The 15,492-nt window shown below is 39.9% G+C and overlaps 1 protein-coding gene across 9 annotated transcripts in view; it reads left to right on the top strand.

The window, feature by feature from the left end:
• ARHGAP12 (Rho GTPase activating protein 12) overlaps positions 1 to 15,492 on the top strand; it is a 94,757-nt gene that overhangs the window by 68,299 nt on the left and 10,966 nt on the right. For 7 of the 9 annotated variants that reach the window (XM_068146215.1, XM_068146217.1, XM_068146212.1 and 4 more), the window contains 6 exons: positions 891 to 965; positions 3,901 to 3,962; positions 5,767 to 5,848; positions 12,316 to 12,420; positions 13,266 to 13,364; positions 15,017 to 15,125. In XM_068146215.1, the coding sequence (XP_068002316.1) occupies positions 891 to 965; positions 3,901 to 3,962; positions 5,767 to 5,848; positions 12,316 to 12,420; positions 13,266 to 13,364; positions 15,017 to 15,125 (532 nt within the window). The remainder of the gene's footprint in view (positions 1 to 890; positions 966 to 3,900; positions 3,963 to 5,766; positions 5,849 to 12,315; positions 12,421 to 13,265; positions 13,365 to 15,016; positions 15,126 to 15,492) is intronic. The other 2 variants (XM_068146219.1, XM_068146216.1) reach the window with 1 other exon arrangement.

Genomic DNA, 15,492 nt, shown 5'->3' with positions numbered 1-15,492 from the left:
TGGCTGTGGCACATATCTGTATGTAGCCATCAGCTGAAAAATTTGGGAAGGAGGGAAAAACACTGAGATGGACAGTGTTGATTTTCTTCATTTAAACTTTGCTCCCCCCCACCCAGACATCTGAAATTATGGAACCCTGTTGTTGGGACTGTTAGTGTTCCCTGTCTGAAATCAGGGCAGAGAACAAAGCAATCGTTAGTTCAGAGGAAACACACATGCCTTGTTTGGTTCCAGATGGGGCAATTTTTCTGGGTTGCAGGGGTTTAGTACTGTCTTTTGGCCTGTAGTTAACATCTAGTTTAAAACAACCTGACTCTCCAAAAATTTTTGAGCTTTTGAGCATAAGGCAATTAGTAGAGTAGAATAGAGTAGAGTAGAATAGAGTAGAATAGAATAGAATAGAGTAGAATAGAATAGGTTGGAAGAGACCTTCAAGATCATGACTCATAAAAATTAGTAGAGCTGGTGTATGCTCTTCTACACCCATAACTATTGTACTAATTCTGCATTTACCACCAACACAGAGACTTAATCTGGTCTTCAAAATCTTGGTAATTTTATGTGGTGCACTCCAAGTGTAATAACTTGTGCTTCATAATGTAACAGCAAGTCATACAAAAATGTCAGCCCCTTAATAAGGATGAAAGCTTTGCTTTAAGCTGATACAGCGTGTATTAACATTTTTTTCTAAGTGGATATGTGCTAATTAACCCAGTTTGAGTTTAGTAAGCAGGTTTATTTATAACTGAGTGCTTAAAAAAAATACTATTCCCCTTTTTTGTATTGTATGAGTGTGTGTATATGTAGAGAGAGTATCTTTAGGGTTAAAAAAAACACCCCAATAATTGTAAAAAAGACAATAACGTACATTATCTATTTGAATTTTCCAGGAATCATCAACTGCTTCCAAGGCTGGTTTTCCTGAAAATGAGTCTTCTCCTTCTTCACCAAAGCATCAAGCCACAGTTAGTATGCAAAGCATTTGAATAGATAAGTAAATGTTGTAGAAACCAGGCTATTCATGATTAGAGAATTGAGGGTAAGCCTGCTTATTGCTGAAAGAGAATAATGGGATAAAACTGTTTGAAGGCTTTACATGTTAAAAGGAATGCATTGCATCCAGCTGTGCATTCAGAAAAAAAATGTAAATGCATTTGGATTCAGTACAGCTTGGTGATTAGGTTAAAAATTCCCTCTGGAATAAAATCATAAATCATAGAATGGTTTGGCTTGGAAGAGAACTCCAAAGGTCATCTAGATCCAACACCCTGCTGCAGTGAGCAGGGACATCCTCCACTAGATCAGGTTGCCCAGAGCCTTGTTGAGCCTGGGTCCCACAGTTTTCTATATGTTAAGGTTCCTCAAGTGGTCCTGAGCTTGATCTTCCCTTATGGTGGGAGGCACTTTACCCCACTGGTCCATACCTAGTGGTCTGTTGACTGCAAAACAGACTGAGCAACGTGTCCCTGCTCACTGCAGCAGGAGTTTACAGGTTGGACTCGATGGTCCTCAAGGTCTCTTCCAACCTTAGTGATACTGTGATACTGAGTTGGACTCGATGACCTTTGGAGGTCTCTTCCAACCCAAACCATTCCATGATTCTAATTTCCACAATAAATCAGACCTTGTTTATTAAGCAAGCATAGTTGATAGCCATATACACTAGCAATTATTGCTGCATGTATTTGAATGTCTTTAAATATGGCTCAGACCTTGAATAATTAAAACTGTATTTTTGTAGCAGAGCTGACTGCTGCTTGAGATGGTAGAAAACAGTCTGTATTTTCTTCAGCTGTCCTCTGGGATTTAAGTATTACAAAGAAACCTGGTCATTTTTTGGGTATTTTGATCCTTGTTTTCCAATTCCTTTTCCTGGATTACATAAATTTTCTCTTTAGTACCCCCTAGTGTTGCTGATAAGTAGGGCTTATTTTTCTAGCAGAATTCTTCTTTAGAGCCTACAGGAAGGCTGCAGAGGGAATTTTCACAGGGTGTCTAGCAATAGGACAAGGGGGGATGGTTTGAAGCTGATCAAGAGTAGGTTTAGACCGGATCTTATGAATAAGTTCTTCAATATGAGGGTGGTAAAACTCTGGAATAGGTTGTCCAGGGAGGTTGTGGATGCTTCCTCCCTGGGGGTGTTCAAGGCCAAATTGGATGAGGCTTTGAGCAACTGAGTCTAATTGACAGGTGTCCCTGCCCATGGCAGGAGGGTTGGGGTAGACGGTCTCTGAGGTCTCTTCCAACCTAAGCCATTCTGTGATTCCCACTGATGTTCCACTGTGGGTAATTTATTAAAACCCAAATGTGTTTGAGAATGGGTTGCTTACTCAGCTGTGAAAGATGCTGCCAGACCAAGAGAGCTGTCAGAATCGTACAGTGCATAGGATTGTTAGTGGTGGCCTGCATGGATCCCAAACAAGTTATCTAAAGAATGAGGTTTGGTTTTTGGAAGGAAGTGATCTGACTCAGTTCTTCTATCAAATTCCCAGTTTTAGAATATAGTGTGTCTGTCATTGGCTTGGGAAAGCATTCCAGCCAGTGGGGATACTAAAGTGAGTGAAGTGGGCAGTTACCACTGGACTGAGAGAACATCTTCACCACCAGCTAAACACTATTTACCTTGGAAATATGTCTTTTTCTATTTTACATGCTGTGCTTGAGATACATAGGTAAAATGGTTAAGGTTCATGAAAAAATATAGGTCTGTGTCTTTGGTGAGAGGATTGTCACAGTTCCCCAGCACAAACTTTCTCTGTGATACTGAATCATGCAGTTATGAACCATTAACATTTGAGATTGAGGGAAATGCTGAAGAGAACATATCATCTGCTTTCATTTGGTCTAGAATTGAGGGCACTTTTGTGATGATAGAACTAATTTGGATCCTTTCCCTTGTTGATTGTTTCAACTAATAGCTCAGTTCTTAAATTAGGAGCTCTGAAAAGCTGCTACTGAAGAGGAAATGGGTTTAAAACCCCCACAAAACACTTTCACATTCCTTTAGCGCCATTCACTGGTAGGACACAGCTGGAGTGACAGGAGAAAATGAAAGAACTGCACCTTCTCTTGAGGGTCACATGGTGTAAATCAATGATTTGCCTTTTTATCCTAGAATAGTTTTCCAGGCACTCCTTTTGGATTTTATTAGTTTTGCATAGAAACTATAAATCCTCCTTCAAAATAGTTGAAACTGGCCAATACCCTTCTTGATCAGCAGTGTTCTTTTCCCACCATTCACTGATCTCCATTTTTTTTCCAGAGGCATAGCAATATAAATGATTTTGATCAACATGACACAACTACATAGTTTAATATTCTAATATTTTGCTTGGAGGAAGGAGAGAGGAGGAGAAAAAGAAGGACATCAAAGAAATGTTTCCCTCATCAGCTTTTGAAATGAATATGTTAATAATTTTATGCATTTCTACCATGTTTTATTTAAAGCATGCAGCTCTGTTAAAATAACCTGGAAGTATTTTGTCAGAGGGTTTAGGCTGTTTGTCAGCCAACTCCTTTTTTTGTTGTTTGTTCTTTGGGGTTTTTTTGAGTAAAGGACAAAGGAAAATGTGCTGTGGAACAACACATCCTAAATTTACAGTTAAAATTGCCACTGTCTTAATGCCACAAATGATTTAGTTGCTTCTTCAAAGAACCTAGGCCTGGAAGAAGGGAAGCTTTTTACCCTCTGAATGGTAAATGCGTGGGTTCCCAGAGGAATTTTTGCTTTTGCTGATCTCTCCATATTTAAATATGCTTAAGACAGTTTCTTGTAGTTGTAACACGGGCAAAGATGGCTCCCTGCCAGGCATTGGTCATTTGGGGGATTGAATTCAGTGCTGTGATGGCTATGGGGGCAGGTTTTCTTTTCAGTTTGTCATGTCTCACTCTATCTTGCAGGGTCAAGAGAAGTATGGGTTACTGAATGTGACAAAAATCACAGAAAATGGGAAGAAAGTTCGGTAAGTCTTGGCTTTCTGGAATGGCATGGGCTTAAGGGTTTGTGTGAGGGATCTGACTTCTGTGTTAGGGCAGCACGTTGGAGTTTGCAGTTTCTTATTTTTCATCTAAATTTGCCATAGAGGCTTTCCTGTAGGGCATAGCATTTCCTTATCCTAAAGTACATGTTCCTCCCAGTGAGCTAAAGATGGTGGATTTTTAGAGTCAGAGGCTCGTGCAAGCCAGGGCTCAGTGAAATGTGCTGCCCAGGGAGGTGGTAGAGTCGCCATCACTGGAGGTGTTTAGGAAGAGTCTTGATGGGGTGCTTGGTGCCATGGTTTAGTTGATTAGATGGTGTTGGATGATGGGTTGGACACAGTGATCTCGAAGGTCTCTTACAACCTGGTTTATTCCATCCCATCCCATAGAAGGCAGTGATTTCATGAAGGTGCACTGATGAGAAACACCTTTTTAACATTGGATGAAACTATTTATTTAAGAGAAGATCCATGTAGGTTTTGGCCTGCCTTGCTCCTTGGCTAGAGTTGGTGTGAGAAGGGCTTTCAGACTTCATCTCCCTCAATTTCCAAGCAGTGCACATGTCACATGCTCCCTAATTCTTCTTTCATTCTGCTTGTGAAGGGCTTGAAGCAGAATGTATCACCCAAGGTTGCTCTCCCTGTAGGTGATGAATGACCTAATTTCTAGCTTGCTTTCTGTGCCTCACAGGCAGGCATTTACATTATAAATCATAATATATCATCAAGTAATGCTCTCTAACTTACATTTTTGGTGTTTTGCAAAGAGTTAGTGTTAAATACTGCATAAGTGTGGCACATCCTCAGATGTCATTTAGGTTTACTTTTAGAAAGGTAAAAGTGGAAAAAAAAAGGTTAATTTTGATCATTTAATCTTTCAGTGGTATTTAGTTCAGTGTTTCCCAGACTTTTGATACATGAAGAATGCTTTTCCTGAGGATTAAATAGTCAGCACCCAGTTGATGCTACAGAGCCACTCTGACCTAGATGGGTGGCACATCTGTCCAGCTGTGGAACCCAGTTTGGTTCCACAGAGCTGCTCCTAAGAGCTTTGTAGGAAAGGGTGGCCAGTGGCTCAGGTAAACTGCTACTGATGTGGGATGTCACATAAATGGTGACATTTATGTTGCATTTTTTGGGAGCATTGATCTGGATTACTGCACTGCTGTAAAGAGAGATGCAACATGGCCATCTTGTCACTTTGAGAGCTGTTGGATAATCACTCCTGTTTGGGCAATAGGAATAGCTTATCAGGGCTTGCCAAGGCTTCTTTCTTTAACCTCAGGAGGACAGGTACTCAGGCATAAAAGCAAATACTCAGACAGCTGGAACAACTCATTTATTCTTTCCCTGCACTTTTTTTTAATGTGTAGTGAATATTTCATTGCCAGTGTAAATGAGCTTGTTAAATAAATGAGGGACACTTGCATCCCAGTTAGAAGTGATCAATCAGTTTCCAAATTATGCAGTGCTTTGGCATAATCTACTAAGAACACAGCAGGCTGAGCATTCCAGATTAGCCCCTTTGAAATTATAATTGTATGGTGGCTCTTCTGGTGAACTGCTTCCACTACTAATTAGCTTTTGTTTGATTTAGACTTTGATGGTCAGGCTTGGGACTGTTAACATATGTTCTCTTCTACAAATATGATGGCAATTAAGACTGAACTGATGGCACTAATGAGTGTATATGTGGTTAAATATATTAACATCTAGGTCAGCTGGGCAACAGCTTAAATATCCTCCTTCAAAATCAATTTATCTTATGTTTGTTTACAAATATTTACAGGAAGAATTGGATGTCATCATGGGCAGTGTTACAAGGTTCATCACTGCTGTTCACTAAAACCCAAGGAAGTGGAACTGGCTGGGTAAGCTCGGGAACAACCCCCACCCTCATTTCAGTGCTAATCACATAAAGCACAATAAATGAAAGACCTCTTATTTTTAGGGCTTAAATACCAATATGTATTTATAATTTAGAAAAAAAATAAATGCCAGTGAGCAGGAAAAGAGTTTAATAGGACAATTACAGTGTAGAATGAGAAGAAAGCCAGTTGTACCTTCTTACATTTCAGGTTGTTGTGCCAGGCCAAATATTTCTGTGTTCCTCACTAACGTGTTTGTCTAAACAGTTTGCTTTACCATTCTTGGATAAACTGTCATTCATAAACTTCAGGTGATTTTGAATGTGACATGTCATAAAACAGTCTGTTGTTTGCTTGTTGAATTGGACTCTGTGAATAATGTAGCATTGTTTGTCTTATCATTTAGTCTTTGCCTTGTTGGTTTCCGTACTTTGTTTTATGTCTGCATAGTGCATGACAAATATTTGTGTTTTGGTGTCTGGTGAAGATCTAGAGAGAAACATGACAGTAAAGATGATGATTACTCCTTTTTTTTTTGGTATCACTCCTCCTAGTTCAATATCTTTATAATTAAACTGGCTATATTTATCCAGCTATGTTCCTATATTAATAGGTACAGAAAGGATTCTTTATCTTGGTTTGCTTACCTATTTATGGAGGTCTGGCACTAAATTGTGTCCATCTCCTGTAATAACTGAAGAGAGGTCAGATTCAGTATTTGTTATTCCAGTGTGTTATGTGAATTCCACCCAAACTGCATCTTAGAGATACATGCTGTCTTGCTGTGCTTTGCTCATCTGCTGCTGCACTTCTTTTTTGAGTAGTGAATTGTATGGACAATTCTCTTCTATAGCATGAAGTTCATTGCAGAGCTGTAAACATATTCCTCACCTCTCCATTTCTGTTGCTGTAGAGGGGATGGTTTGGGGAAAAAAAAGAAAGAGGATGGATAAATAACATTTGGAGGAGTAGAGAGTGGAAAAAGATAGTCAAGCAGAAGGAAAAGAGAAGGAAAGGAAAAAGAGTAAAAGCATGGGCTAAGGTAAATAACAGTGTCTAGTAGGAAGTGGACTTGGTGAATTCTTCAGTCTGCTTTTATGGCAGAGGATCCAAAAAGTGCTTTAGTTTTATAGCTATAAATATCCACATTTGGAAAGTAAAACTTGACTTTAGCTACTAAAACTTTCAATCCAAATGCAGGTCAACCCCCCATTATTTTAACTGTGTGCTGACATCATTAAAGCACAGAGTGTTAAATTAAGATCCTGTTTATGAATGTAGGGCACTGTTATGAGTGTATGTGTGCCCAAGTGAATACCCATGCAAGATAATCATGCAATTTTCTTTACTGATCTCTTATGATCTCTAAGGTCCCTTCCAACCTAAGCCATTCTATGAGTCTGTTGCTTAAGGATGCAGGAGTAAGTTGTGCTACACCTTCCAAACAGTCATTGGGTGGGATGTAAATTCTTCTCGTAATTTAAGTGGAGCAAAAGTGTCACAGTTACAATATTTCTGTGCAGTGTAGTGTATGGACTGTCAAGTATTGGAGCAGGGTCAGCAAAATAAATATCAACAGTATGACAGAATAAAGTGAAGCTGGAAATATGAAGTGAGACTTTATCTAAGGACTCTGTGGTGGATGACTGCATACTCAGAGTTCGCTTTGTAAATATGTAATTAAATATTCAGCACACACTCTCTTTACTCTCTGTAGGAGATTTTTTTGGGGATGTTAAAAATCTTACCTCACCTCTCAAACTTTGATCCATCTCAGTGTTTAAAAAGGTGTGAAGTCAAGTCTAGCAGTTTGACATAAGAATTTCTTCTTTATCATAGAAAATATTCGGTTCAGCATTCGTCTAGTGATTGATATATCCATATTTATGTTTTTGTTGTGCATTGTTTTGTGACTTCATCACTTCTCTTCCTTTTTCTCATCAAGTCATTTTGCCAAGGGAGCTCAATTCCTGAGCTCTTGCTCTCGCTGCTTTCTTCTTGGAAAAATGCTCTCAGCCGTCGACCTGCTGTCACCTATGTAAACTCTGCCCAAGTTTCAGCTGTCACTGTATGTGTTCTTGTTGCATGCCTCTTGTCGCTCTCAGGCTATTTGCCACTAACCTTGAAAGTAAATTTGAATTTCTCCAAGGTTTAAGTTTTGTCACTTGGTGTTTGCTGTTTTCTGAGAGTCACCCAGGGTGCAAATTAACACAAGTGCATTGCAGTGATCCTGTAAGTGTTCTAATGGAACAAAGTAGAAAGCTTACCTGGTTTTCTCAGTGCCAGAACTACACTTGCCAGTTTGCCTATTTGAACTTCTAGTGTCTTGACTAATAAACAGCATGATTCTCTCAGTTTCTTAACAGATACTTATATCTAATTCTTTCTAACCCAGCTAATTCAGGATGTTTGTAAAGTGCCTGTGATGCCTTTTAAATGCAATGATGTATATGTTGTTGGTTAAGTCTAACTATATTTGGAATACCCAAAAAGGTAAATGTTATGTAGAAAGAGCTGAAAGGGAAAGAGCTCAAGGATGTTCTGGCTATGTGCCACCTACAGAAGGCTGCTGTAAATTTGTAGGGCTTTTTAGATAAAATGAATGTAAGCATTTGTAGTTAGTCATGTTTTGAAGTGTAGCTGCCAAGCGTAGCACTGTTGCCTATCAGAAACTTGTATGTTAGTAGCTAATGTGGTAGCTTGTGGCTCAAGGTGGGTGAGGAGGAATATAGATAATGATTACTAGTGGTAGAAGAAACAAACAGGCTTGCCTGGTTGTATCATTTAGCTTTAATTTTGCTTTCTCAGCACTTATCAAATGAAAGCTTTCATGGAAAAAATCATGTGCTGAAGATGTTAAAAGGAATGTTTTGATAATCTGAGTTCTTCAGGATTTTAAAATACGGGTGATAAGATGTTGATGTCTTGGGTTGTATTTGCTGGAGTGGAGAGAGCAGTGTGGTTTGAGTTTAGCTAGGATTCCTGAGACTTCTAGAATGACCATTTTGACAGTACCTTTATGTTTTTCATAGAAGGGTGAGAAACTGCAGGCTTATTCAATTAACCTCATGCTAAGAATGATACAACTGCCTTTTCTTTGTCTGTCAAATTCATTGCTGTGTATATGGAAGCCTGCAACAGATAACCTGTACATTTTTGTATCCTTTAAAGTGCTACTTCCCTTAAGGAAGTCTGGATTTTTCACCAATACAAGTTTTCACAGCAATTTGTATTTTCAGCTATTAAAAGGAGGTGTCTCTCCTGGTGTGAGGGATTTGTAATGGCTACTGCCAAGTTTTATCAATGGGGCTTCTTAAAACACAGCAAAAGTTAACTGGTTAGGATTCACCTGTCAGCCTTCTGCAAGAGGCACGTGTCCTCAGTGGCAGTAAACCAGAAATGGCTAAACTTCTCAAACATCCAGGAAATAAATGCTCTTCAAGATTCATCTGGAAATACTTTAGTTTGCTGTGCTGTACCACTGTGATTATAACCAAGGATGCTCTATGTACCTTAATACAGTTTAATCAGTGTTGCACAGCTGATTATGTAGGAGCTCAGATGAGTATCATGAAGAGCCTTTGGAATGCAAATACTCCTATCATAGCCTGGTTTCAAAACACTTGTATCATTTTTCTATGACAATAAGGATATATTTTACTATTTATTAAAGCTGTAAGTTCTGAAGCTTCACTACCAGCCACATTAGCTTTGTTGCTGCAGCCCACTCATGGGTGAAGAAGAGCTGGAGTTAGTGTTCTACCCAACTCTAAGCAGAAAAAGAATCATGAGAATGGCAGGTGTCATTTGTGCATCCAGAGTCTTGCAGTTCTGTTTCCAAAGGATGCTGGAATGTATCACAATACAGACTGCATGACTTGGCCTGTGGAGGCTTCCAGGACTTGGAGAAAACTCCTGAAAAGGCCTTCTATTACTTATGTCAGCACATTACTTGTCAGCACACGTCTCAAGGCAGTCCTTAAGCTACACAGCACCTACTCTGTCTAAAGCAAAACCATCTTTATCTTTCAAAAAGCAGAAGTTCTCTGCCATCTAACTAGCATGAGCACATCCTAAAACTAGCTGTTAGAAGTGACTCTTCATGTTTAGGACAGCTGGCAGCACCATGTATAAACCTCTCCCTCCTTCTGTCTCTCACTGCTGCCCTTTCCAAACTTCCCTAGCAGCTCAAAAGCGAAATCCAATAGCAATAAGGTGCCTGCTTGGTAAGAGCCCAACTTACCTGACCAGGGCTGGGTTGGTAGCACAATCTGTTTTGAGAAAGCAGACTTTATGTCTAGGTGGCAGCAGATACTAAAAGAAAAGGTTTTCTTTTTACTGCTTTCAACAGAACCTGCTTGCTTCAGGAGGGTTTGGTTGCTCTTAGCTAAGATTTGTATGCAGAGCATCTGAGCTGCCTGGTACAGGACTTGCTCCTGGAAGCTTTCAAGGAGGGAAGTGGCTGCTGGCATCTTGTTTTCATGCAGCCAGCAGCAGAAAAGAATCTTGACAGGAAAGCTCACAAGAGAGCCTGCATGCTAAAATTCAAAATTTCCTGGAATAAAGAAATTAAGTTTGTGATATTGGTATCTCAGAGGAGCTTTGAGGAGAAGGCTGGATTATTTGCATAGGTTTCCCCATCCTTGGATCCCAAAGAGCAGCTTGGGCACTGCTTGTGTGAAGGAATGGAAGACTTCTTGCTTTTCCTCTGAGAAATTTATCTTCTGGGTTTTGGCTTGTTTTGTGCTATGCTGAATTAAATCAGGCTAAAAAAGATAGGTAGGGTGCAAAGATGTTTGAGGTAGCACTGCAGTCTGTTAGGTGGGGAGTTCATCAAGCTAATACTGTATTGGAGGGGTTTCCTTTTGGTCATAACAGCAGTGACTGTTCTGTAGTTGTTTGATGACTTGTAGCACGGCCCTGTGCTTTGCAAGAGCCATAATGGCCCCAAGGTTGTTCCTGTGGAGTCCACTGCAGAGCTAGGCCTCTCTCTAAAGCTCTGCTATAATTAACAAGAGATGTTCTTGGATGAGGTATCTGAGAATTAAGTTAGGAAGTGGAAGGGTTTTTTCCCCTTTTTTTTTTCAAGTACTCATTGGCATTGGATAAATTAGAACTGTTCCCTTCTTCTGATATTTCACAAGTAAAATGAAGATGCTACTTTCCATTCAACACTTAATTGCCCTTAGGACTCAGGGCAAAGCAGATTTTCCAGTAGTAAACAGCCTTTCTGAAACACAATTAGCATTAATTAACATCCATGCTGGGGATTTAATCAAAAGCAGTGGATTAGTTCTGTTTTCTGCACCGTTTTTTCTCCCCTTGGATATGGCTGTTCTTGCACAGGATGGAAACTTATGTTTGCAGCATAGAGCTTGTCCTGGGGCTTCTGCACCCCAGAGCTGTCACACAAGCAGCCTTCACACATCAAAGGCTTTTAGGAGAAATGAAAAAGAACCTCACTGCTGGAGCAGATGCCAGAAGCTTCCCATAGTACTACAGCACTGAATTTCTGTGCTACAACCAAGTGTCTTCCACTGTTCTGTGTTTTTACCTCACAATTACAGCTTTCTGTCTCTGTGGGTCACTGAATTGGTTTCCTTGAGGAATGATATTTCAAAGCTGTATCATGTAGGTTTAAACCCTAGCAAAACCACTTCATTAAAAAAAAAAAGGTAGTACCTAATATAAATGTAAAAGTAGTAGGTAAAAATAGCTCCCTGATGTTTTCCTCCAAACTCTTTGAAGGGTTACTTGGGGGTTAAATACTACTTCCACAAATACTGTGAACACACCCCCAATTACTTCAGTTATTTGCAGTTTGTATATTAGCTAGACAGTGAAATTCAGTTCTGTTTGCTTGCTTAGGATGTCCTCCAGTATTGGAATAGAAGCACTATGGAAAAAACCACCATAAAACAATGTATACAAAATGTGTCTGTTACAGAAGTCCTCTTTGAGTGCAGGAGGGATATGATTCTTACCTAGCAAAGCTCTTTCTGGTTTGATTTTGGTTTTATTACAACCATTGATTACCTGACAGAATGGGTTTTTTTTTTGTTTGTTTGTTGCTTGGGGGTTTGTTTTGTTTTCCTCAGTTGCTTATTAGCAACTTCTGATTAAAACTTTGAGCCAGCTTGACTAAATCAAGCTCCAATCAAATGCTCTGTGGACTTGTACCATTTGTGATAGGAAAAAGCTCTGCTGGAATCTGGTTGACATGTAAAAGTATGGAGTTGTAAGGGATTTAAGCTGAGCAGCTTTTAATAAGCGTGACTACAGGGTGGGTTTTGTTCAGGTTTTGTTTTCCTGCTGTCATGCCTGTTGATTTGTGGCAAAGTACTTTCTCTGGGTTAGGTTTCATAGACTCTAAATGATGTATGTTACAGTTAGAGGCTTGCAAAACTTTTAGGAGTTTCTTTGGTCTTAAGCTTGTCATAATTGTTCCTATTTTTTCCTTTTTTTTCCAGAAGTTTGGTGTCAATCAGTCTAAGCCAGAATTCACAGTGGATCTCAAAGGGGCATTGATTGACTGGGCCTCAAAGGACAAATCCAGCAAAAAGAATGTCATTGAGGTGAATTACTTTTATTTCAACGTGGAATTGTGTGTAATTTAATGACTTAAGAATTTTTCTCTAAACTTAAACAACCATTGTTTTCTTCCTGCTTACAAATAGATATAGCTTAGTGCCTCTGGGGAAAACTAATAGCATCTTCCCTGTGCGTGAAGGGGGCCTGCAAGGAGGCTGCAGAGGGACTGCGGCCTGTGGGGATAGGATGAGGGGCAAGGGTTGGAAATTAGAGAAGAGCAGATTTAGACTAGAGGTTAGAAACAAGTTCTGCACCATGATGGTGGTGGAATTCTGCAACAGGTTACCCAGGGAGGCCCCATCCCTGGAGTTATTCAAGGCTCTGAGCAGTCTGAATTAGTGGAGGACATCCCTGCTGTGACTGCAGGGGGATTGGAACTAGATGACCTTTGGAAGTCCCTTCCAACCCAAACCATTCTATGATTTTCCATGCAAGAAATGTCCCTTTTTAACATCTGTATGGGATATGCATTTAAATGTTAAGCAGATTTGTCATAGTATCGTATTATCAGTCAGGGTTGGAAGGGACCACAACGATCATCTAGTTCCAACCCCCCTGCCATGGGCAGGGACACCCCACACTAGATCAGGCTGGCCAGAGCCTCATCCAGCCTGCTCTTAAACGCCTCCAGGGACAGGGCCTCAACCACCTCCCTGGACAACCCATTCCATTATTTACTGTTTTCACTGCTAAATGTTCCTGAGTGGCTATATATTATCTAAAAGTTATGCCAGGGAGATGTTTGCTTTCACGTAGGTGATTTCATTTTTGAATTCGTGTGTGTGTGTGTGTGTCCATTCTGATGCTATCTGGTTGTATTTCTTTACAGCTAAAAACCCGCCAAGGGATTGAGCTCTTAATTCAATCTGATAACGATGGCTTTATTAATGAATGGTACAAAGTTCTTAATTACACCATCAACAATCAGGTATGTATTTGAATGGTGAAGGCTCTTTTCTCCGGGCAGTGCTAGTTAGCAAAATAAACTGCTGCAAGGACTGCCACTGTTTCACATGCATCTTCATTTGTTGATTTTTCTGGCACATGGGCAGGAGGTTGAGGATATGGCAGCTCCTGGTGGTGAGAAGTGAAATAAAATTAATAGTGGCAAAGGAAGAAGGATGCTCCACTGGATTAAGGACCAGGAGATATGGGCTGACTTCCAGCTCAGAAATGAGCTTCCTTCTCTGACCAAATACTTGTTTTGTCTCAGTGACCTGAGAGGCTGTGGCAGAGTGGGAGTAAAGGAAGGACAGCCAAGGGAGTGCTTCATAACATACATTAATCAGCATTTGATACTGCCAGTCACTTAAGTTTGCACTAAAGTGCAAATTAAAAGGCCTGGCAAAATACTGTATTATCTCTTCTTATCAGACAGTATAATGCCAACTATGTAATCAGCAGAAAAATGATTAAGCTCTCGATATTGTCAAACAAGATTTACTGGTTTTGAGCTCAGAAGAAGCTGGAGGTCATCTTGGAGAAAATATTCCTCTCATATCAAGTTGACTTTGTGTGTATTCTTAATTTTCAAAGGTATGGGCCTGGCTGCTACCCAAAAGCTGCATTTATGTTGCTTTCAATTTATGTTGCCTTCATTTCTTTTAGCTGATAGCATTTCCCTCCCATACCTGTTTTCCACCCAAACACAAGAGGCTAAGATGAATAGTTTAGTTAATTTCTGAGTGCTTCTGCTTTGCACTCTGTATCTTCTGCTCTCTCCTGCCATGAAAATGTCATGAGCCTTACTAACCAAGCTCAGTGATGCCCTTCTCCCATCTGCCTCATGCAACATAGTTGTGGCCACTTCTTCCTTGGTTAAATAAAAATGAAGATGGAAAGGCTGAGATATGCTGGGATGTCAGAGAGATGTTACATGTTAGGTTGAGGAAGTGAGTGGTGGAATAGGGTCACACATGTAGCTTAGGCATGAGGCTGCAGGTTGGCAGTTTACTAGGTGCTGGTATCTGCCTCCACACCACAATGTGTTCTGTCTTTAATAAGGGTGTGCCAAGAATGTAGTAACACAGAACAAGAATTCTAGGTGCTGGTGTGTGTATTTTTTCAGAGTGAATTCAGTGCACATTTCGAGAGTGGGGGAATTTTTGCAACTGGCAGTTCAGTTTTGTCTTAAGAAAATGTTAATCACAGAGATCAGAAATAGGGCAAACGCTTTAGAGATGCTTTATTAGACTATCAAGCAGATGTTTCTGTAGCAGACCATGAAATAACTGATGCTTGTTTACTGGGTTTTAAAATTACCTGACACATGTCTGTTGATTGGCAGTGGATGTAATTTAAGTGTTATCAAAGGCTGGTTGTGCTTTCTTCAGTGTCTAGCAAAACTGGCTTTATTGGGTCTTATGATCAAATAGTGTTCTCTAAGTTACTCACTCTGCCAGTGAGAATGGTATCATCCCTGAAGATATTTGTAGCATCTAGAGTTCAGGAAAGAACCAACTGAATATCATTGCAGGGAGAAAATGTGTCTTGTAGAACTCTCTGTAGGAAATGTATTTGTTAATGCCCTGTTCTATGACTTGGCAAACTGACCACTGTGTATCTTCTTCAATCCAACAGGTAGTAGAGCCCGATGAAGTGTTAGAAGATGAAATACCAGATTCCCCTGGGGTGGAAAAGCAAGACAAAGAAAAAGAGAAAGAGAATAAAGACTCTAAGAAACTTCGTTGTGAGTTGAAAATTTCCCATTAATTGCTTTTTTGCAATGCCAATTTTTTGTTCTTTCATCTTTTGTCTTATGTATAAACAAAGAAATCAAAATGAAAGCTAGAAATTAAACTATTCAGGTCTCAAAACAGGGTTTTGTGTAGTTCATTCTGCACCTTGGAGGCAGTTAGTAGATTTTCTTCCATGTATTATTAATCATAAAACAAAGGGGGGGGGGGGGGGAAAGTACCAAATGTCTTCAGCTCCTGCTGTATGACACATGGAGAAAACAGGCAGTGGTGAAATGGTTGTCAACGGCACAGAAGTAATTAGCTGTTGTGGGTTTTTTCCTGACTTCATAATTGGTTTGGAATAAGAATTCTGTTGTC

Source organism: Melanerpes formicivorus, unplaced genomic scaffold, assembly GCF_026170545.1.
Source record: "Melanerpes formicivorus ecotype bairdi unplaced genomic scaffold, bMelFor1.0.p_v2 SCAF_13, whole genome shotgun sequence".
In the NCBI taxonomy this organism is placed as follows: Eukaryota; Metazoa; Chordata; class Aves; order Piciformes; family Picidae; genus Melanerpes; species Melanerpes formicivorus.
The sequence above is the reverse complement of the archived record's forward strand: the minus strand, read 5'-3'. Positions and strand labels throughout refer to the sequence as shown.